The 19,970-nt window shown below is 54.5% G+C and overlaps 6 protein-coding genes across 6 annotated transcripts, besides 3 other annotated features; 4 read left to right on the top strand and 2 right to left on the bottom strand.

Annotated features, from left to right (window-relative positions):
- Positions 1–1,956: 1,956 nt before the first annotated feature.
- PODANS_7_8140 (uncharacterized protein) lies at positions 1,957–6,395 on the bottom strand (the record flags this gene model as incomplete). The annotated part of the gene is made up of 3 exons (XM_001908139.1): positions 1,957–3,106; positions 3,160–5,646; positions 5,707–6,395. 3 exons carry the CDS (start codon positions 6,393–6,395, stop codon positions 1,957–1,959), a joined length of 4,326 nt encoding a protein of 1,441 aa, XP_001908174.1.
- A 1,829-nt stretch (positions 6,396–8,224) lies between these two features.
- On the top strand, positions 8,225–10,676 carry PODANS_7_8120 (uncharacterized protein; the record flags this gene model as incomplete). Its single annotated transcript, XM_001908138.1, has 3 exons — positions 8,225–8,253; positions 8,328–8,529; positions 8,598–10,676. The coding sequence occupies 3 exons, from the start codon at positions 8,225–8,227 to the stop codon at positions 10,674–10,676; spliced, it is 2,310 nt and encodes a 769-aa protein (XP_001908173.1).
- Positions 10,677–13,650: 2,974 nt separating this feature from the next.
- PODANS_7_8110 (uncharacterized protein) lies at positions 13,651–13,992 on the top strand (the record flags this gene model as incomplete). The annotated part of the gene is made up of 1 exon (XM_001908137.1): positions 13,651–13,992. One exon carries the CDS (start codon positions 13,651–13,653, stop codon positions 13,990–13,992), a length of 342 nt encoding a protein of 113 aa, XP_001908172.1.
- A 757-nt stretch (positions 13,993–14,749) lies between these two features.
- Positions 14,750–15,929, top strand: PODANS_7_8100 (uncharacterized protein; the record flags this gene model as incomplete). The annotated part of the gene is made up of 2 exons (XM_001908136.1): positions 14,750–15,630; positions 15,695–15,929. 2 exons carry the CDS (start codon positions 14,750–14,752, stop codon positions 15,927–15,929), a joined length of 1,116 nt encoding a protein of 371 aa, XP_001908171.1.
- A 1,762-nt stretch (positions 15,930–17,691) lies between these two features.
- Positions 17,692–18,484, bottom strand: PODANS_7_8090 (uncharacterized protein; the record flags this gene model as incomplete). Its single annotated transcript, XM_001908135.1, has 3 exons — positions 17,692–17,960; positions 18,034–18,348; positions 18,409–18,484. 3 exons carry the CDS (start codon positions 18,482–18,484, stop codon positions 17,692–17,694), a joined length of 660 nt encoding a protein of 219 aa, XP_001908170.1.
- Positions 18,400–18,417: a sequence feature (primer IPH33A).
- Positions 18,485–18,551: 67 nt separating the features above from the next.
- Positions 18,552–18,583: an STS (microsatellite IPH33).
- A 1-nt stretch (position 18,584) lies between these two features.
- Positions 18,585–18,602: a sequence feature (primer IPH33B).
- Positions 18,603–18,992: 390 nt separating this feature from the next.
- Positions 18,993–19,968, top strand: PODANS_7_8080 (uncharacterized protein; the record flags this gene model as incomplete). The annotated part of the gene is made up of 3 exons (XM_001908134.1): positions 18,993–19,150; positions 19,212–19,621; positions 19,682–19,968. Coding segments are annotated over 3 exons (855 nt in total), but the record flags the coding sequence as incomplete, so codon positions are not given.
- Between the last annotated feature and the right edge of the window lie 2 nt (positions 19,969–19,970).

Genomic DNA, 19,970 nt, shown 5'->3' with positions numbered 1-19,970 from the left:
CCAAGGAAGGAAGCCGCAAGGAAATGCAAGGGACAGGAAACGTCTCTGGGGAAAGAAAAGGTAATTTGTCGGGAGCTTGCCAGCTCACATAAAGGGAGGGGAGGAGGTCCCACCGAGTAATAAGCCTTATAATATGGGAGAGTGTCGAGATATCCACCATAATGGTCTACTGTAATCAACAACCGTGGTTTCCCATCCATTGGGGATAGGAGAGGTAAACGAGAAGAGCAAAAGGTCTAGACAGAGATATCGCGGAGTATCTTCTGAGCAAGAGAGAAAGTGATTTGCTCAAGGTTTGCCAACTCATGGAACAGAGATCCACCGTTGATGAGCCCCATGATCTAGGTTTATGAAGGAGAGAGAGCCCAAGGTAAGTACGGATACCTCTTTCCGACCTTGAGCCAACAAAAATGCCCTCCGAGGAGAAAGGAGGACAGACTCGTTGCCGAAGGACTTGCCAACTCGCCTGATGACGAGGAGAAATATCCACCAAAATGGACTTCCGCAACCGCCATCAATGAAGTCCCACCCGATGAAGATGAAGCCCATCTATCTCTGGCAGGCAAGCACGCAAAACGGCGAAAAAAGCGACACGGGTAAACCGAGAACCTCTTCCATTTGCCAGTTCGTATGCCTCAACGAAGGAGAAGATATCCACAGTCCGCCCGCCTCACTATCATGTCCGACGAAGCGTAGCTCTCACGACCGCACCGCACTGCAGCCCATTAATCACAAGTTCCCCCTGATTTAATAGGCGAGAGCCCACTGCGGGTACCAGTTCCCAAGCGCTCAAGAAGCTAGAGACAGGACAATGGTCTTCAGAATCACTGACCAGACACCCAGCAGCCTTGACGTCCGAGAAAGATATCTGTATATCATCGTGCTCAGAATCTGCCGTCAACCATAAGGTGAATATCCACCAGTTAGTGAGGCAAACCCTCAGGGTTCGCGCCAGGCAGGTGCGAGGCTCAACTGAGCTGGGGGGCATCCTCCCTTCAGAGACGAAAAAAGGGATCCAAACTGGGATGCCGTTGAAGCAACCAGTCAACCACCACCCCCAAATGCAACAACCTCGCACAAAGCAGATCTAATGTCTCAACCTCAAACCCCATCTCACTCAAACCTTCAGCACTGCATCCTGTCCGCATGAAACTAACAGCCCCCATGCCTGGTCTCATCATCCCTGAGCAACAACATACACACCACTTGAACACAGACAAACCATGTCTTTCCTCAGCTGAACAAGCAACCGCCAGCTCGATATACAGATAACTAGCTTCCCTTATCCGTTCTTGAACCATCATCAATTTTACTTACTCCCCAGCCCTCTCCATTTCAATATTCGTAGTTACCCAGCTTCCATTCTTCCCCCCCGTAACCCCATAATTCGGCAACCCATCATCCATCTCAACAAAATTCCGATCGCTCCCCTTTCCCTTGAACCCAACCCAACCCCCCCGGAGCCCCTCGGGAATGAAAGCTAAGGAACCACAAATGTGGCCATAATTTGATATACCATTGTCACATAATTCTGCCTGTTTTGAAAAGGCCATGACGGTTGCTAAAACTCCAATATAGAAAAACAGTTTTTATTCTCAAAAATCTAAGAAAAAAGCTACCTAACTGACCCACCATATACTCCCCCCCTCCCCCCCCCTACCATACCAGAGCTTCACTACACGCCACCCTTCCCACTCTCACCCCCATCCCCACCCCATCATGTTGTACTCCCCTCAGAAACAAAAAAATGATGGCTGGACCACCACCCTCGCACAACATGCCGGCCGAGTGGTAGCCGCACAACCATCCACAGACACATGCACAAATCCCGATATTAGGTACTCGCCACAACAGTAACCCCAACCTCCCCCCTATACCCCCAGAAACCATTTTCCCTCCAGCCGCAGCAAGCAAAAAAACCTCGGGTGTAACAGCCCTTGTAAGAAACCCCCATCATTAATCCAGCACCCGTCCCGCAACAGCAGCCCCGCTCTTGTCCTTGGTCTGCGTCTTCCTGAGAGCCCTTCCAGCTTGAATCTCCCCCAAGAACGCCGCCGGCCTACCACCCGCAGGAGCAGCAGGCGCAGGCGCTCCTCCCGGCGGCGGAGGAGGAGGAGGGGGAGGGGGAGGCGCGCCACCTGGAGCGGGAGGTGGAGGCGGAGGAGGAGCAGCCGGTGCCCCAGACCCGGGCATCGGGGGAGGAGGTGGCGGCGGAGGCGGCGCACCCATCCCGGGCATGGGCGGAGGCGGGGGTGGTGCCGGGGGGGCTCCCGCAGCAGTAGGGCTAGGGATAGCCGGAGGAGGCGAAGCAACAGGTGAGGTCACCGGAGGAGACGCAGCGGCAGACTTGTCGCCCGTAGCCGACAGCGGCCGAGGGGGCGCCATGGTGCCGAACAAGATCGAGGCGAGGTGAGCAGCGCCCTGTCCCGGTCTGTCGTCATCCGAATCCTCGTCGTCGTCCTCCTTGTCGGATCCCCATCCGTCATCTTCGGGACGCTTCCTAGAGACCGGGCCGGATGGAGCAGGGGCTGCGGCCGCCTGTGTCATGCGGTGGAAGGGGTTGGTCGAAACATCTGGCTGTGGAGGCGGCGGGGGAGCAACAGGAGCTGGGGGTGCTGGCGGCGCCGGAGTTGTCTCGGCGGCCTGTGCTCTCATTCTGAAATAGGGATTGCGGCTCTCCGTCTCCGCAGGGCTAGAGGTGACAATCTGGGGAGGAGACTGCACGGGAGCCGGCACCGGGGTAGGCGGGGCAGGCTCGAGCTCCTGGCTACCGCCCACTTGGCTGCCGCCCAAGGTAGGTGTCGAGGCCTGAGGGGTAATCTGCTCAGGGCCTTCATCATCGTCGGATGAGCTGTCCTCGACATCCAGAGCCTCAAGCTGCTTGCGAAGCTCTTCTTCCCGCTTGCGGGCGGCTTCAATCTCAGCACGGCGCTGGGCAAGCTTGGCTTCTTGCTCCTTTGCCTCAGCCATCGCTGCCTTTTTCTTGCGCTTCTCCTCTTCCTTCTTGAGCTTGCCTTGGCGGACTTGCTCTTCAAGTGCTTTCAGACGGGCATCGGCCTCGGCACGCTCCTTGGCCAGCTCGTCTTCCTGATCCTTTGCGCGTTCCCTAGAATGGCGTTAGTAAGAATTGTAAACAAACCAATCTGGTTCAACACTTACTCAAGTTCCCGAGTCTGACGCTCCTGCTCGCCACGCTCGCGCTCAAGACGTCCCTCCTCCGCCTTCCTCGCTGCGGCCTCCTCCTCGGCCCGCCTGTCGTCAACCTTGGGGGTCTTTCGGCTAGGGGGCGGAGGTGGCTTCTTGCCCTCTGGCTTTGGAACAGCGGCTTGGGCGGCTGGCGCGGGGGCCCCAGTCTCCTCAGCAATTCTTGCTTGTCTCTCAGCCTCGCGACGGGCATCTTCCTCCTCGGCCTGTCGCAGTTTGGCGGCTCGCTCAGCCCGCTCACGCTCCATCCGCTGGGCCGCAGTCTCGCCGGGCTTGGTGGGAGCCTTAATGCCCAAGGCAGCGAGACGCTCCGCCATGCGCTGCTCGGCCTGCTGCTTGATAAAAGCGGCCCGCTCCTCCGGAGTCTTGTAGGAAGAGTACGAGCCACCGCCTGCAACTGGGGCACTTGGAGTCGATGTGCGAGAGACTGCAGGGCTCACAGAGCGAGCAGATGGTGGTGCCTCAGCCCTGGTGGGTTCCTGGGTAGGTTGACGCCCGCCCTGGCGGTCCTGTGATCTGATGCGAGCAGCACGGCTAGATCGCTGGAGGTCGTAGATGAAATCCCTGACCTCATCCTCCACGCCCAGACCATCTTCCCAGCGACGCTTCTCATGCTCGGTAGTAGAATCCTGAGCACCCTCTTTCATATTGTCCTCAATGCCCTTGGCAAACTCGCGAACACTGTCTTCCACATCGCGGACCATCCGCTCATTGTTCTCCTTCTCGGTTCGGATCTTGATGCTCTCCTCCTCGAGTCGCTTGGGGGCGTCCAGATCGTCGTTGCTGACTTCGATCTTCTTTCCTGTAAGGGCTGCAGTGCGCTGCTGCATCATAGCCTTGGCCCGAGCCTTGAGCCTGTCAGATTCGGTGACGGTACCGCCCGGACCAGTGCCAATGATGGCCGCAGCGCTGGATGGGTGAGCCTTGGCATCCCTGAGGCGGAACAGTTCCAGCCTAGCATCAGCAATCGCCTTCTCAGTTTTCCTAACCTGGGACGCCAGATCTGGGATCTTGTCAGTCAGGTTTTGCAGCTGGCGCTTCAATGCTCTCCTCTCAGCATCTGAGTCAGCGCTGATGAGAGAAGCGTCTGGGTGGTTATCGATATCCTCCTGAATTCTCCTGATGCGCCTGTAAAGCTCGTCAGCTTCGCGGCGGTCACGCCTGTCAAGAATGTCATCCTCCTCCGCATGCTTCTCGTCAGCAAAATCCATAGCATCGAGCAAGACTTGCTTCTCCTTGATTTTCTTGCGGAGCTGCTCAATACTGAGCTCCTCACTAGAGTTGACGGAAGCTGGCGACTCTGGACGAGGCGAGTTGTTGCCAACCCTACGTCGGGCGCTCGAACGATAGCCCACCTCTTCGTCGTTGTTCTTGAAGACCGTGGCATCCTTGCGGTTGCCAAAGCCAGCTCCGGCTCCCTTGAAGGAGTGGCCTTTGAGGTAACTGACACCGGTCTTCTGAGGCAGCAAGGCGGCGCCAGAATTTTTGCGATACTCGGATTCTTGGTGAAGCATGTTCTTTACCATACCAATGGACTGGTTGAAGTTCCTGGTTGATGGAGGAACAAGCTCGGGAGGCAACTGGTTGGGAACAGGATACCCGTTCAGTTTGCAATAAATCAAGTGCATTGCCACGGCAAATTCATCCATATCGAGGCGGCCCTTGTTTCCATTATCTGCCAATGTCCACACACGTTCGAGATCGGGCTTCTCCAAACCACTCTGGCCCAAGATTTCAATCGCTTGATCACCAGAGATGTAGCCCTTGTGAAGGCCGTCCCAGGCACGGAAAAGACTATCGTATCTGGTCTTCTCGTCTTTGGTGATAGCCCAGGGAATGACCGCGTTTCCTTGCAGACCGGCGGTGGTATATGTCTGCTGCTCACGGCCTTGCTGGGGCATCATGCGAGCCTGGAGGGCGTCAATGAGAGGGAGACCCGTTGCTGGCGTATTCACAAGACCCCACTGGCCAGGAATACCAGTAGGCTGGGCATTCAGAGGCGCAACCATCCCGCCCGGACCAGCGTTCGGGGTCAATGACGAACCAAAACCGGTGGGCATTGGAGGCATGGGCGGCCGGGGACCAGTATAACCTGTCGCCTGGGGCATCCCCGTTGGCTGAGCACCCAAAAATCCGGTTTGTTGACTAGGAAATCCCGTCATTTGCGCCTGGAGAAGTTGAGAGTTCGATGGCTGCGGCTGAGGGTGCTGGATAACAGGAGGAGTGGCGGTGTTCTGCCTGATTCCCGAATCAGAGGCATTGGCAGCCTCCTCCGCAACGCTGAAGTTGATGATATCTACCATACTTGACACCTCGTTCTTGATGTTCTCAGGAAGGTGTTCGGGGAGAGTCTTTCCGGTAAGCTTGAGATTGCAGAGATACATGGCGAGAGCAAATTCGGGGAAATGCAATTGTCCCGATCTCGTGGTATCAGCCAACGTCCTAAGTCAAGCTGTCAGTATTGATTTGATACGTATATGCGCCAGCAAGCACCAGACTCACCAAATATGAGACAGGGAGTCTCCATCCAGCCTTGAACGCAAGAGAAGATCCCTGGCCTTCTCGCCAGTCATGGTGGTCTGTCCATCCCCCACAGCAGACTTGAACAGCGTCTCAAACTTGGCTTGGTCTTGTGCGGTGATGAATGAGAGGCGGATGTTGGGAATCTTGTTGGTCTTTCTCGGAGCACTGGCTGTCGATTTCGAGCCTCCAGCAGTCTGGAAGGAGGCAGCCATCTCGTGGAAGCCGGTCGGCTGGGGCTTCATGGGGGGAGCGGGGGGGGCCAAAGCCGAAGCAGGAGGCTGCTGGCTCGGGGCGGCGCCGAAGGGGCTCGATGTCTGTTGTGGTTGTTGCTGGAACTGCTGCTGTTGCTGTTGAAACTGTTGCTGGAACTGCTGAGGCATAGCCGGCATAGGGGGTGCCGCTGCTCCAACATTTTGCTGGGGAGCTTGACCAAAGCCTGTGAACTGAGGCTGAAGTTGGCCGGTAGGTTGAGGGGCCTGCAGGCCTGGATATCCAGTGTATTGTTGCTGCAGGGCCGGCTGTTGACCGAAGCCAGTCGGTTGAGGAGCAAATGGACCTGGCTGCTGCAGTTGTGGTTGACCAGCTCCTGCGCCAAACTGATTGCCATACTGCGGTTGCCCTGGGCGTTGGCTGTTCCCGCCCAGGAACGAGTTGGGATTCGAGTACATGATGTCGTCGAGCGATGACCGCGTCGGTTCGATCGGGAGCGGCTACGGGAACGGATACGACGACGGCGACAAGGTTGACGATGAGACTGCGGGATTACGACAGATGGAAAAGGGGTAACACGGTAATCGCAGGGCAAAACAACAGGCCGTCGCCAGTTGGCTGCGATTGTTGCAAAGAGGGAGAGAGAGACAGATATGTATCAAGGAAAGATCAATCAATCAAAAGCAGTAATTAATGAGATTAGCTCTGTGAAATGAGCAAGCGGAGCTGCCAATGGAGGTTTGGCACTTGACAAGTTCCAGTTGGGATGATGACGAAGAGCCAAAGCCTTGCACTGTACAAGCCACGCGCGTCGAAAGTCACTCGAACGACCAAGCTCCATCATGAGTGTGGCTGAGTTCATCATACCAAAGTAATTAACTCTGATAGATACATAATACCGAGGTGATGCATATCCACCAATGCGGTATGCTCATATCGGGTTCAAACTGTTATCGACAAGAAAACCGGCGGAGACATTTTTCTCATTCCGTACTTTCGGTGCATTTTTGGCTTTTCAACGCTCTGACCAGCCTGAGGCACCCCTCACCTCACACCTGCAGCACCGAAATTGTGGAGGGGGCGGGGGTCAACCTGGCTTTTTGAGCTGCTTACTCCGGCCCCGCATCTGTCACTGAACCGGGATCGACTCTTGTCTTGCTGTTGAACAATTCACTCGCCTCCGATTGTCTAGGATAGTATTGTTGGCCGGTGTCATTCTCGACGTGAAAGACTGGAGGAATGCCATCCCTTTGAAGAGCCCAGGGCAGGGGCGTCCGAGGGGACGGAACGGTGGGTTAAGTACCTCTCCAACACAAAGGTTGTACTCCGTACCTACCTTATTTTTTTTTTCTGCCCCTCACTAAAACACCCCGCGACCCGGAGCGTTGTCGGTGACAATACATCGGTCTAGTCTGCATATGGCCGCTCTGCTGGAGCCCGGTTCGCGGAGCGTCAAAGATTGACTGGCTGCGAGAAAAACCCGGTCGACTCGGGCCTTGGGTCACATCATTTGCACCATCGATAGCGTTCACTTGTAAACGGGGGTCCCAAGCAGGGTACTCCAGGTCACACAGAAACGGAGTGTACCTGAGCTCCAGCTTACCGTGTGGTGGTGTCGATCCGTCACTCAGTGACCTGAAGCTGTCTGTCCCGTGGTGACGACTACTCCGAACCTACCTAACAGCAAAGCCCCGAAGACCCCGAATTGTTGATTGAAGCTTTCCATCCTCCGTCTTGCTGCCCCACCATTAGTGAGCCCCGAGACCTGAGTGCCGAACCTCCCAGTGCCCAATCCCCATGCAAGCAAGCTCTCTATGGGAGCTCTCGATAGCTAGTCTAGAACCTGAGCTGCGATGCCAATGCTGCAAGAAACGGGAGGGGCAGAAGAACCTGAGACATGGACCTCATCACTTTGATGTCTCCAGTCCATCCATCCTCCATCCAAAGGCGGTCGGGCTCCGAACAAGCGGTGGGAACCCCCACCGATTACGGCCCCGTTGACACTGCCAGTCACTCCAGTGCTGAGGCTGGCCCCTGCCCGAGTAACTCAAAATTGCCCCCCCTCCTGCAGGTCGACTCGTTCGGTTCCATTCCCCTCTGGGCACTACTTATTTCTTTCTTCCCCCGCTCAAGTCAACCCTTCTTTCTCTCCTTCTCTCCTCATCCCACTTTTCACACTCCCTCTTTGCGTCTGTCACTCCAGCCAGGCTCAAGGAACAGGTCACTGTGAACCAACAACAACACCATCTCCCTCTTCAAATCCCAGATACACCTCACAGCCATCAAGATGGTTCAATCATCCGTGCTGGGTTTCCCGTAAGCTCCAATTGCTCCTTCCTCTGACGGCTTTGGGCACTGATAAGGTTGCTAACTCGATATCTTTCCCACAGCCGTATGGGCGTCCTTCGTGACCTCAAGAAGGCCAACGAGGCTTACTGGGCCGACAAGATCTCCCAGGAGGCTCTCCTCGAGGAGGGCAAGAGACTCCGTCTCGCCCACTGGAAGATCCAGAAGGATGCCGGTGTCGACATCATCCCCTCCAACGACTTCGCTCACTACGACCACGTCCTTGACCACATCCAGTTCTTCAATGTAAGCTTCTCTCTCTCTCGGTCAATTGCTCTCGGGCTTTTTTTGCTGACCCACCTCTCCCACAACAGGCCGTTCCCGAACGCTACACCAAGCAGAAGCTCTCCCCTCTCGATGAGTACTTCGCCATGGGTCGTGGCCACCAGAAGGGCGGTGTCGATGTTCCCGCCCTCGAGATGGTCAAGTGGTTTGACTCCAACTACCACTACGTCAAGCCTACCCTCCAGGACAACCAGACCTTCTCCCTTGCCGAGAACCCCAAGCCCGTCCGCGAGTTCCTCGAGGCCAAGGAGGCTGGCATCATCACCAGACCCGTCCTTGTCGGCCCCGTCTCTTTCCTTGCCCTCGGCAAGGCTGACCGTGGCTCTTCCGTCAACCCCATCTCTCTCCTTGACAAGCTCGTCCCCGTCTACGTCGAGCTCCTGAAGGCCCTCAAGGCCGCCGGTGCCGAGACCGTCCAGATTGACGAGCCCACCCTCGTCTTCGATCTCGCCCCCGAGATCAAGGCTGCTTTCAAGCCCGCCTATGAGGCTTTCGCCGCTGCTGGTGATGCCATCCCCTCCCTCGTCGTTGCCACCTACTTCGGTGACATCGTCCACAACTTTGACGTCCTCCCCGCTTTCTCTGCCGCCAAGGGTATCCACGTCGACCTTGTCCGCAACCCTGAGCAGCTCGAGCCTGTGATCAAGCAGCTCGGCCCCTCTCAGATCCTCTCTGCCGGTGTCGTTGACGGCAGAAACATCTGGAAGAACGACTTCGCCAAGTCGCTCGACCTCCTCCAGACCGCCATCAAGGCCCTCGGCGAGGACCGTGTCATCGTTGCCACCTCCAGCTCTCTCCTCCACACCCCCCACACCCTCGCCAGCGAGAAGAAGCTCCCCACTGATGTCTATGAGTGGTTCTCTTTCGCTTCCGAGAAGGTCAAGGAGGTTGCCATCCTTGCCAAGGCTGTCACCAACCCCGAGGCTGTCCGCGCTGAGCTGGATGCCAACGCCGCCGCCATCAAGGCTCGTGCCGAGTCCACCCGCACCAACGACCCCAAGGTCAAGGAGCGCCAGGCTGCCGTCACTCCTGAGCAGCACAACCGCAAGTCCGGTTTCGACACCCGCTATGCTCAGCAGAAGAAGCACCTCAGCCTTCCCCTCTTCCCCACCACCACCATTGGTTCCTTCCCCCAGACCAGCGAGATTCGCGTCCAGCGCAACAAGTTCACAAAGGGCGAGATCTCCGCCGAGGAGTACGACAACTTCATCAAGAAGGAGATCGACCTCGCCGTCTCCATCCAGGACGAGCTTGACCTCGATGTCTACGTCCACGGTGAGCCCGAGCGCAACGACATGGTCCAGTACTTCGGTGAGCGCCTCAACGGCTACGTCTTCACCACCCACGCCTGGGTTCAGTCTTATGGTTCTCGTTGCGTCCGTCCCCCTATCATCGTTGGTGACATCTCTCGCCCCGCTCCCATGACCGTCAAGGAGTCCAAGTATGCCGCCTCCATCTCCAAGAAGCCCATGAAGGGCATGCTTACTGGCCCCGTCACCTGCTTGCGGTGGTCTTTCCCCCGTGTCGACGTCCACCAGTCCGTCCAGTGCCAGCAGCTTGCTCTGGCCCTCCGTGACGAGGTCGTCGATCTCGAGGCCAACGGCATCTACGTCATCCAGGTCGATGAGCCTGCCCTCCGTGAGGGTCTTCCCCTCCGCAAGGGCTCTGAGCGTGACGCCTACCTCGAGTGGGCCGTCAACAGCTTCAAGCTCGCCACCGCCGGTGTTGAGGACTCTACCCAGATCCACTCTCACTTCTGCTACTCCGAGTTCCAGGACTTCTTCCACGCCATCGCTGCCCTCGATGCCGATGTCCTCTCCATTGAGAACTCCAAGTCGGATGCCAAGCTCCTCAAGGTCTTCATTGACGAGGCCTACCCCCGCCACATCGGCCCCGGTGTCTACGACATCCACTCCCCCCGTGTTCCCGCCGAGGAGGAGTTCAAGCAGCGCATTGAGGAAATGCTCGAGTTCCTCCGCCCCGAGCAGCTCTGGATCAACCCCGACTGCGGTCTCAAGACCCGCAAGTGGGACGAGGTCAAGGGTGCCCTCACCCACATGGTCAACGCTGCCAAGTACTTCCGTGAGAAGTACGCCAACAAGGCTTAAACGCCTACCTAATATTTTTCATGTACACGCCATCGCTTTGATGGTGTAATATGCTTTTTTCCGGATTTTTTTCAACAGCATTAGCATTTTGGGGGTCTCTAACGGGTTCAAAAAAATTTTGGGTGATGATTAGATGATACCTCAATGGAAAAGCGCCATTCTCAACAAGGCGTTTTGTGGGCAAGGGGAAAATCCGGATGGGTTGGTTCAACAGCATATTAGCATACATTACTGGTGAGGGGTGGAACGGGTTTCGCCATTCTCAACACGGCGTTTTTTTTTTTTTGTTATGGGTGAAAGAAAAAAAGAGGAGATTCATTCGGTTCGGTGTTGGGTGGGTTTTGTTTCTTTCGGGAAAGAAAGAAGAATGGGAGAAGAGAAGAAGAGAGGGGCCTGGGAGCATCGCCATCTTCAACAAGATGTGTGTTCATTTGCTCATGGCCTATTTTACGGTCTGCCTTCACCAAGCAGTGCGCGTGTGAAGGGGTAACAGGAAGCTTCTTCTGGAATTTTTATTCAAGATACCATGGAGTCGTCAAATAAAGAAGAGTCTGCCTTTTTTGGTAGATGTACAGTACTTGGCTGTTCCACTTGATGATGTTGAATGTGATGTGATGTGTTTCAGCTGTTTTTTTTCTCATGTTGTAAGAGGAGACTGATATATCTGGTTGGTTCTATCTAGTAAGTTTCGCATCTACTTTGACGTATGGGAGTCGATTTTTAACTTAAGAAACTATTTTGGCAGAACACAGCCCAGGACCAACCCTTTCATTACAAAATTCGCCCTCTATGTACCTCTCTACTGAATAGGATGTGGTCGGATCCTCGAGTGCCGTCGCCATCACGGGTCTGCCCGAGTAGCAAGAATCAAGAACCGCATTGACGATGGCCCCTTTGTTGGCAATCTGCTTCAGAAGATATGCGATCTCGACGTCCCTGACGTAGCCGAAGAGGTCATTGATCTCTTTGGTATCATACTTGTTGACGCCAATCGACAAGTCGGTCGGTCTTGATCTTCTCCAATATATGACGGCAGTGGATCGACGTGCAGAGCGGTGCGGTCCGCTTATAGGACAGCTGCATGGGAATGGAGGCTTTAGTGGTGGTGATAAGTGTGGATGGTTAGCTGTGGAAGTGACGAGGTGAAGGTGGCTAGCTGAGGTTGTCAGTTGCCCCAGTTATTCTCCGCACTCCTAGGTCTAGAACTCCAGCTGCAGCCAGATGGAAACATGCATCACTCAGCTGCCTGAAGGGCTACTAGTGCCAGCGTTGACTTCCTATCTGGAAACTTGGGATAGCCCAGAGTACGTCTCCAGGCTTTCCAGTCGCTCTATGGCAGACCAAGCTCCTCGAAGCCATGCAAGCCCACATCCGCTAGGTAGCGGTGGGTTGTATTTCAGCTGGGTGTCTACTCGGAACTCCATGACATTGCTACCTCTGCTAACCTGACTGGCAATGACAGATCAAAGTATTCATGGCTGATCAACCCCGCCTCGGCGTTGTTCTCGCCCATGAAGCCTTTTGACTCGTCCCGCGCTTGCCTGTATGGAAATTCAGACCTTGGAAAGATATACCGCAGCTGCAGGTGTGCGGATCCATCAATCGATTGGCAAGTATGCTTCCATGAGAAAAATCGGGTTGACGTGAACGGCCCAGGTGCCGAGTGGCAGCATGCTGAACAACGCTGGTATAAGAAGGGGCACCATTTCCAGCCAGCTCAAGACCGGAATCTCACACATTCCTTTCTGTCCTGTACCTTACTTCACAGCATCCATCCTCCCTGATCATCCCATCATCACACAGCCCTTGACCATGGCGGACGACGACAACATAACCCAGCATGCTTTGGTCAGTTCCTGGTTCTTGGGCCCCAGGGCCGAGAATTTCCAGGTCCTTCACGATCTCTTTGGCACCGTCCTCAACCATCAAGCCCAGGCCAGAAAGACGCTCTATGCCGGAGACCCCGAGTTCATCACCGAAGGGATGAAGGAACTGGAAGACTACCAAAACAGCATCAAGACTTTGACATCTGATGTCGATAAACTTTCCCTCGAGTTGGCCGCAAAGTCGGTGCCGTTTTGGTCTCCCAGATACAATGCTCATATGAATATGGATGTTGCCCTTTCCAGCATTGTTGGCTGTATGTGGATAGATTTGTTATTCTCTCTGTTGACCGAGGTGACTACTGATAATATACAGACATGACGGCCATGATGTACAATCCCAACAATGTGGCCACTGAGGCTAGCCCACACACGACCAAGCTGGAGAGAGAGGTCGGACAGGAGCTTGCAAGAATGTTGGGATATGGAACAGATTCCTGGGGCCACATCACTTGTGTGAGTTATATCTAGAACCGTGCTACACTGTATTGCTGTGAATTACTGACGCTTTGTTGTCTTCAGGATGGATCCGTCGCTAACCTTGAGGCTATCTGGGCGAGTATGAATGTCCCTGTTCCCTGAATTTACAGGGAAGGTGTCTAACAGTCTCCTCTAGTCCGCAACCTCAAGTTTTATCCCTTCTCTCTCAAACGAGCGATTGAAGAAGGATCCCTGAATTTTCTTGCTGGTGCGTTCGAAGTCAAAACCAGCACAGGGGACGCCAAGCTATTCACAGAGTTGTCCACCTAGGAGCTGCTAAATCTCAAGCCCTCCACCATCCTCGAGATACCGTCAACTCTGGCTGAGCAGTACTCCATCTCTTCAACTTTCTTGCAGGCTGCTCTCAAACCCTACCTCATTCAGACCACCGGAAAGAGCGTGATTGAGCAAAAGTATGGGTTTGAACCTGGGAAGTTCTTGATCAGTGCTACCAAGCATTATTCCTGGCCCAAGGGCGGAGGTGAGTTTCTCTTGCCCTTTGAGAACGACGTTGGTCTCTTTTCCTTCTAACACTGGCCGTTGCACATGTAGCCATCTCTGGTATTGGCTCGATCAACTTTATCGACGTTGATGTAGACGAAGAGGCTCGCATGGATACCAACGACCTTCGAAAGCGCCTGAAGGAATGTGTTGACGCCAAGATCCCAATCTATGGCGTGGTAGCCATCATCGGCTCTACTGAGCACGGTGCCTGCGACCCCGTGGCTGAGATTGTCAAGATTCGTGACGAGTTTGAAAGGAACGAAGGCGTCTCCTTCGCCATTCACTGCGATGCCGCCTGGGGAGGCTATTTTGCTGCCACGCTCAGGGAGCGGGGGGACCAAGACGGTTTCCTTCCGTATGTACCCGCTATGCCCTTGCAGCCATATACTGTGAAGCAGCTTCGGAACCTCCGCCACGCCGAGAGCATCACTATCGACCCGCACAAGTGAGTGTTTCCCCGCCTATGTCGATTTCAGAGTTTCTGACACGATGGGAAAGGTCTGGTTACATCAATTATCCTGCGGGCGGGCTCTGCTACCGTGACCAGCGTATGAGATACCTCGTTACCTGGACCAGCCCTATTGTTTTCCATCAAGGTGATGCTTTGGAAAGCATGGGTGTTTACGGTGTGGAGGGCAGCAAGCCAGGCGCAGCAGCGACTGCTGCATGGTTGACGCACAAAACGATAGGTCTGCACAATGATGGTTATGGCAGATTGCTGGGTGAGGCTGTTTTCTCCTGCACAAAGGTACGTTCAGAACACTCCCTCCAGCTTGAAGTTGCTGGTCGCCGGGGTCTCTAATCAGATATGGGATTAGCTGTACTGTTATTGGGCCACCATGGCCCCGTCCCCAGAATCTGAATCCGGCGCAGATGAGACACAGGGGGAACCTGACCCCGAACATGAGTCACTCAAGAAATCCCTCGTCGTTGTTCCTCTCATTCGTCTTCCGACGGAGAAGGCAGGCGAGTCACCGGAGGCTATTGAAGCCCAGAAGGAGCTGATCAGAGACAAGATCTTGAACCGGACCAACGAAGAGCTTTTCGAGGACAAGAAGACATGGAAGCTTTTGTGTGAGCTGGCTGGTGACCTCATGATCAATGCGTTTGCGTGCAACTTCAAGATTGGGGACGACATCAATCAGGATGTGGTAAGTTTACTGTCGCTCTCCACATACAGCGAATGGTGGACTAACGGTTCATGATATGAAGGGAGAAGCGAACTATCTCAACCAGTGGATCTTCTCACAGCTTTCCGTCTCGTCCGACAAGGATGTTGTGGCAGCGCGCCCCCTATTCCTGACCTCATCTGTATTCGGTGAAGAGGCTTATGGCAGATGCCTTCGTACTTTCAAGACCCGCCTGGGACTCGACGACGGTATCAACTTGGCCCGGGGCGACCTTCGATTCCTCGTCAATGTCACAATGAGCCCCTGGCCCACGAGTCCAGACTTTATGAAGACTATAGTCAAGGACTTCAGGGCAGTCGCGCTCGAAGGGATCAAACGCTGCATCAAGCGTAACAAGCTCAGTCCTGATGTTCATGGCTTCGTCATGCAGGGCGTGGATGAGATCTACCTCACGCACATCCCCATGTTCAACATGGCCAACCACCGCTGGCAACTGGTCATCACGGGCAATCTCCCCCCGGATGTGGTGGAGTACTACAAGAAGCTGCGCAGCGAGAACCCAGGCGTGGTTTACACACTTGCCAACATGGAGAAAGAGACTCTGGAGAACCTGCTCAAACCAGGCAGCAGCACCAAGTGGCGCCTGGACGTGGGGATACCCCCGCCGGGCGCACCGCCGCTCAAGGACAACATCGAGCTAAGCAACATCAGGGTCATAGTCAAGGAGTCCATGTCTTACGCCGCCTTGGAGACGACATACCCGGACAAGATGCCGTTCTACCTGTACGGTAACAAGAACGAGGTGCACCTCGATCACGTGCTGAAAGCCTATCCCAACGCCCAGATCAGCCACGAGCGGGTGACTCTTGACCTGGAGTCCGATCTGAGCGATGAGCAATTAAGGAAGGGGGTAGTTGTCGTGTTGGACGATGTGTTTGAGAACAGCATCCAGCCTTTGTAAGTCTACCTTGGTCCCTCCTTTCGGAAAACAAATGCTGGCAGAAGTCTAACTACTCCACAGGCCCCTTGACAATGACACCAACCGCGTCCTCCTCGAATCGGCAGGCCTTTCCCTCACAAAGGGTGCTGTTCATAGCGTGTCTGTATACGAGATGTATGAGCAGTACAAGAATGGCTCGGCGCCCATCACTACGGGCAAGGTTACAATCGGGGAGACTACTTTTGCCAACTGGCCTGCTGTCAACATGGACCCTGCGGATGAGGAGAAGGAGGAGGAACACAAACACAAGCACTGATTATCGCGCGGCTGATGGCCGTGAATGATTGAGGGACAAACCAGATTGCATTCTGTACAGAGCTTTGATAATCGCTGTGATGACATGTTCAAGTTGAGATGCTGAGAATGGATCAGTGGAGTTGATGGGCCAACAGCGCTTTATTTTTCAGGGGGTTCAAGGGTATTTTCGAGAGACTGCCAAAACCCTAACCCTGTGCCTCTTTCCGCCCCTGAAGAACAAGAGATGATGAATGAGGTAGATCATTGGCAACTGACGACCTGTCCAGTCTGTAAGATAGCTGGCACCTAATCGATCATGAGAGTGAAATATATAAGAACTGATATCCAACCACCCCATTCAGTCTCAGGTTCGCTTTCCCTATCTTTGCCTATATTAACCTCTGACTCCACGCTTTGGTAGCGCCCTGCTCCTCCCAAACAGGATGGGGTTCCGCTGATGGAAAAGACTCTTGCCATTGAAAGTTGTTGGACGAGAGAAAACGGCTCAATTGTTTTGACATGAAGTACCTACTACTCTAAGCACCGGAATGAACATAGAGAACCAATCCAAAACCAGCCCGCCTACCCTACCCTTCCTCACCTCCGGGTCATCTGTGTTAGCCGTATCCTCCTCCCCCATTGCCCCGCCTCCTCCCTCTTGTTCATCCAGCTCATCACCGCGACCATCTCGAATGCCATCCTCAACCTCTCTCAAACCCCTCAAAACAAAATGCAGCGCCCTCTGCACCGCCTACCATCGTCACGAACAGTCTTGTAAAAGCTCTCTGCCACATCAAACGTAAAAAGGATCAGACAACAGTCCACACCGCTGCCAACCGCATACCGAAACCCAGCCAGCTGACAGGCATAATTCAAAGTCAACACTGAGACAAGATAGAGAACCAAGACGCAACATTAGAAAGTAATTGTATTGTGTATCCTCTCCTCGCAGAGAAAGAGTCAAGAAAAAAAGGGGTATCTCGATGAACCTAGTACCTACCTGATAAGAAAATCTATAACTACCCATGACTAGCGCCTTCAGTTGTATCCCTAGACTCGCTGTAATCCGCCATGTTGCGCGTGATACCCACCTCTGACTGTCGAAAGCCACCATGAACCTGCTGTTCTCCCTTCCGTGCTGTGTTACAAATGTAGCGTTGAAGCATAATGACCAAATCCAAACGCCCGTTTCCCGTCCTTTTCTAATTAGCAAACGCCTGTCCCGTTTATTCCTTGCAGTTCTTCTGATCCCTGAAAACACCATGCAGCTTTTGCTCTTCCCAACTATCGACCATGTCGCGCCCCGGTGGGTCTGTGCCCTTTTTCTTAGGGAGGATTTGCCCCATTGTTATGGGATCAAGTTCCTGCGATCCGGACAGCAGTATTGTTGAGGAACACACAGACGATTCCGAACTCGAACAGCTGCTTTCGGGTGGTCCCTCTCCAAGGCCGTCCACATCCTAGAGAATCTCCTCATACTGATCATCTTTCTTGGGGGGCTGCTGGTGATCGTGCTTTTTGCCCTTGGGTAGATTCTTTTCCTCGACGCCACCATGACCAGCCGGCTCCATATTCCTCTTCCGACTCTCCTCAGCCACTAGCAACCACTCCTCATTTCTCCTCACCTCTTCCATCTCGGCCCTCCTGGCCTCTTCCTCCAACTGTGCCAGGTAAACGTCAAATTTCTTTTCAACTTCCTTCGTAGCGGCAGCAACCTTGTCACCAATATCCTTTGCGATATCAACCACCTTTGTGACTGCGTCACTGCTGAGGAAATCCTCCTAATAGATCCCCATCTTCTTTGCCCAGCCACCCGCTACAGCGTCGACTCTAGCTCCGACTCCAGCAGCAGCCGTGGCAGCCTTTTGTTGCGATGATGGTGATTGCTGATTACTTGGAGGATTACCAATGTAAATGCGGTACGGGAAGGGGTTGACGTTGGATTCGGTGATGGGAGGGATGTGGTCCATGTGGCCGGTCACACAGGTCATGATCTTGAAGACGGTAGAGCGGAGCGTGGTTTCGGTTGCTTTCCGGACCTTAGCACGGTCTATATTTCGAAGAGGGTGAGTTAGTGTTCGGTGATACAAAATGGACAAAAAGTAAAGGTCAAATCAACATACCACTCTCCGTCTTGGGTTCAGCGACGGTAATTTTGATGGTCCACCTCTCCCAGCAGAGCTCATCGTCGGCCCCGAACCAGGTCCCCTTACGACGCTTCTTCTCAAAGAACTGAACAGTGATCTGACCGCGGCCACCTCCTCCTGATGGGCGCTCAGCGTCTAGTTGTCGTGCGAGTGATGTTGCGCGCTGGTCGATCAGCGTCTCGATTGCGGAGTCGGGAACGTAGGCGAGGTCGATCCCGAGACAGTCGCGTGTGGCTGTGGCAGCCTGGATGGACTGGAAGAAACGCATAAAGAATATGGTGTGCAGAATACCTGTAGAGCAGGACAATCAGAGGATGGAGGGGCAGACAGGGGTGAATAGGGGAAGCCTACCGCGAACAACATCCCGCACCGTGTTAGGGTCGGCGAATGCTTCGAGCAGAAACTCGGGCGGGCCCTCCGCGTTCATGGTTGCTGATATTTGCTGATATGACTGATGCTGATAGTGAAAAGGTGGTGATGTTATCCAGACAGCTGTGGTGGTGGTGGTGGTGGTGGTTGTGGTGTCATTGAGCGAGGGAGTGGAGGGGTAGCAAAAGTAACATTTTAAACGATAGCGGACAACGCTACGGGTGAGGGGCAGGGGCAGTCCGTGGCGAGCAAACTGTGACGTTGGCCATCAGCGAAACGGAAGCGGCGGTGGATTGTGAAGAAGGCCCCTCCCTGGGCTGGGCGTGGGGTAGTTGCAGAGTGTCAAAGGGTTAGGGTTGACTCCAGATTTCCTACCCCGGATCACGGTATCAGCCCTATCAGAACCGCAGAGCCGAGGTTCGCTCAGCGCGATTGGAGGCCCAGAGCAGCTGGTGTCGCGCCCCCGGTAGTGTAGACGTGCATCCCGTCAACCACATGCATAAGGTAGCCGTCTCCTGATTCTAAGGAGGAGCTGTGATCGAGCTCGAATCCCCCAAAACTCTGCCATGTTGGCCGCCACGAAGCGGTGGTTCCGCCGCAACCGAACACCTCTCGCCATCGGTGCTGGTGTTATCGGCGCCGGCTATGTTGTCACCAATTATGTCTTGGGCAAACTCCAGGATGCGCGCGAGCGCATGAGCAGCGATCGCATCGCCAAGGAGAAGTATGCCTTCTCTCTGCCTCCTTGATGAACACCCCAATGCTGATGCTATCTGTCTGTGCAGTCTGCGACGACGATTCGAACAAAACCAAGAGGACTGCACCTTCACCGTCCTCGCCCTCCTACCTACCGCCACGACAAACATCCTCGAGGCGATGAACACAGAGAGAATCACATATGAAATCCAACAGATGAAAGGTTCTGCCGTAGCCAGGACGAAGAGCATCGGATCAACAAGTCCACCCAGCCTTTCCGCAGAGACAGATGACGATGGAAGGAGCATGTTCAGCGTCAGTGTCACAAGTGACGCCGGCCTACAAACAAGTCAGCTTGCTGTCCCAACCTCCATAGCAGCTGCCATCTCAGGGGACGGCAATGTCCCTGTCGACGGTGCCCAAGAAGGCGATGCCCTTTCAGTACCCCCCAAACCAAAAAAGACCAAAAGGCAACTCTGGAATGACCTCACCATCAGCTGTACGCCCCCTGCCCACCCCTATTCCAACCCCCAATACTAACTCCCCCCTGTCTCTCCAGCCATCACCCGAGCCTACACTCTCCTCTACACGCTCTCCCTCCTAACCATGCTAACCCGCATTCAACTCAACCTCCTTGGCCGCCGCTCCTACCTCTCCTCGGTCGTCTCCCTCGCCACCGGCTCCGCCCAGCAAACCATCTCCCTCGAAAACAACGACGACGACGGCAACAATCCCGAGCACTATTATGGTTCCGACTTTGAAGTCAACCGCCGCTACCTCACCTTCTCCTGGTGGCTTCTCAACCGCGGCTGGGTAGACGTCATGCAGCGTGTAGAGACTGCCGTCCC

The sequence above is a fragment of the Podospora anserina genome, chromosome 7 (assembly GCF_000226545.1).
Source record: "Podospora anserina S mat+ genomic DNA chromosome 7, supercontig 1".
Lineage (NCBI taxonomy): Eukaryota > Fungi > Ascomycota > Sordariomycetes > Sordariales > Podosporaceae > Podospora > Podospora anserina.
The sequence above is the reverse complement of the archived record's forward strand: the minus strand, read 5'-3'. Positions and strand labels throughout refer to the sequence as shown.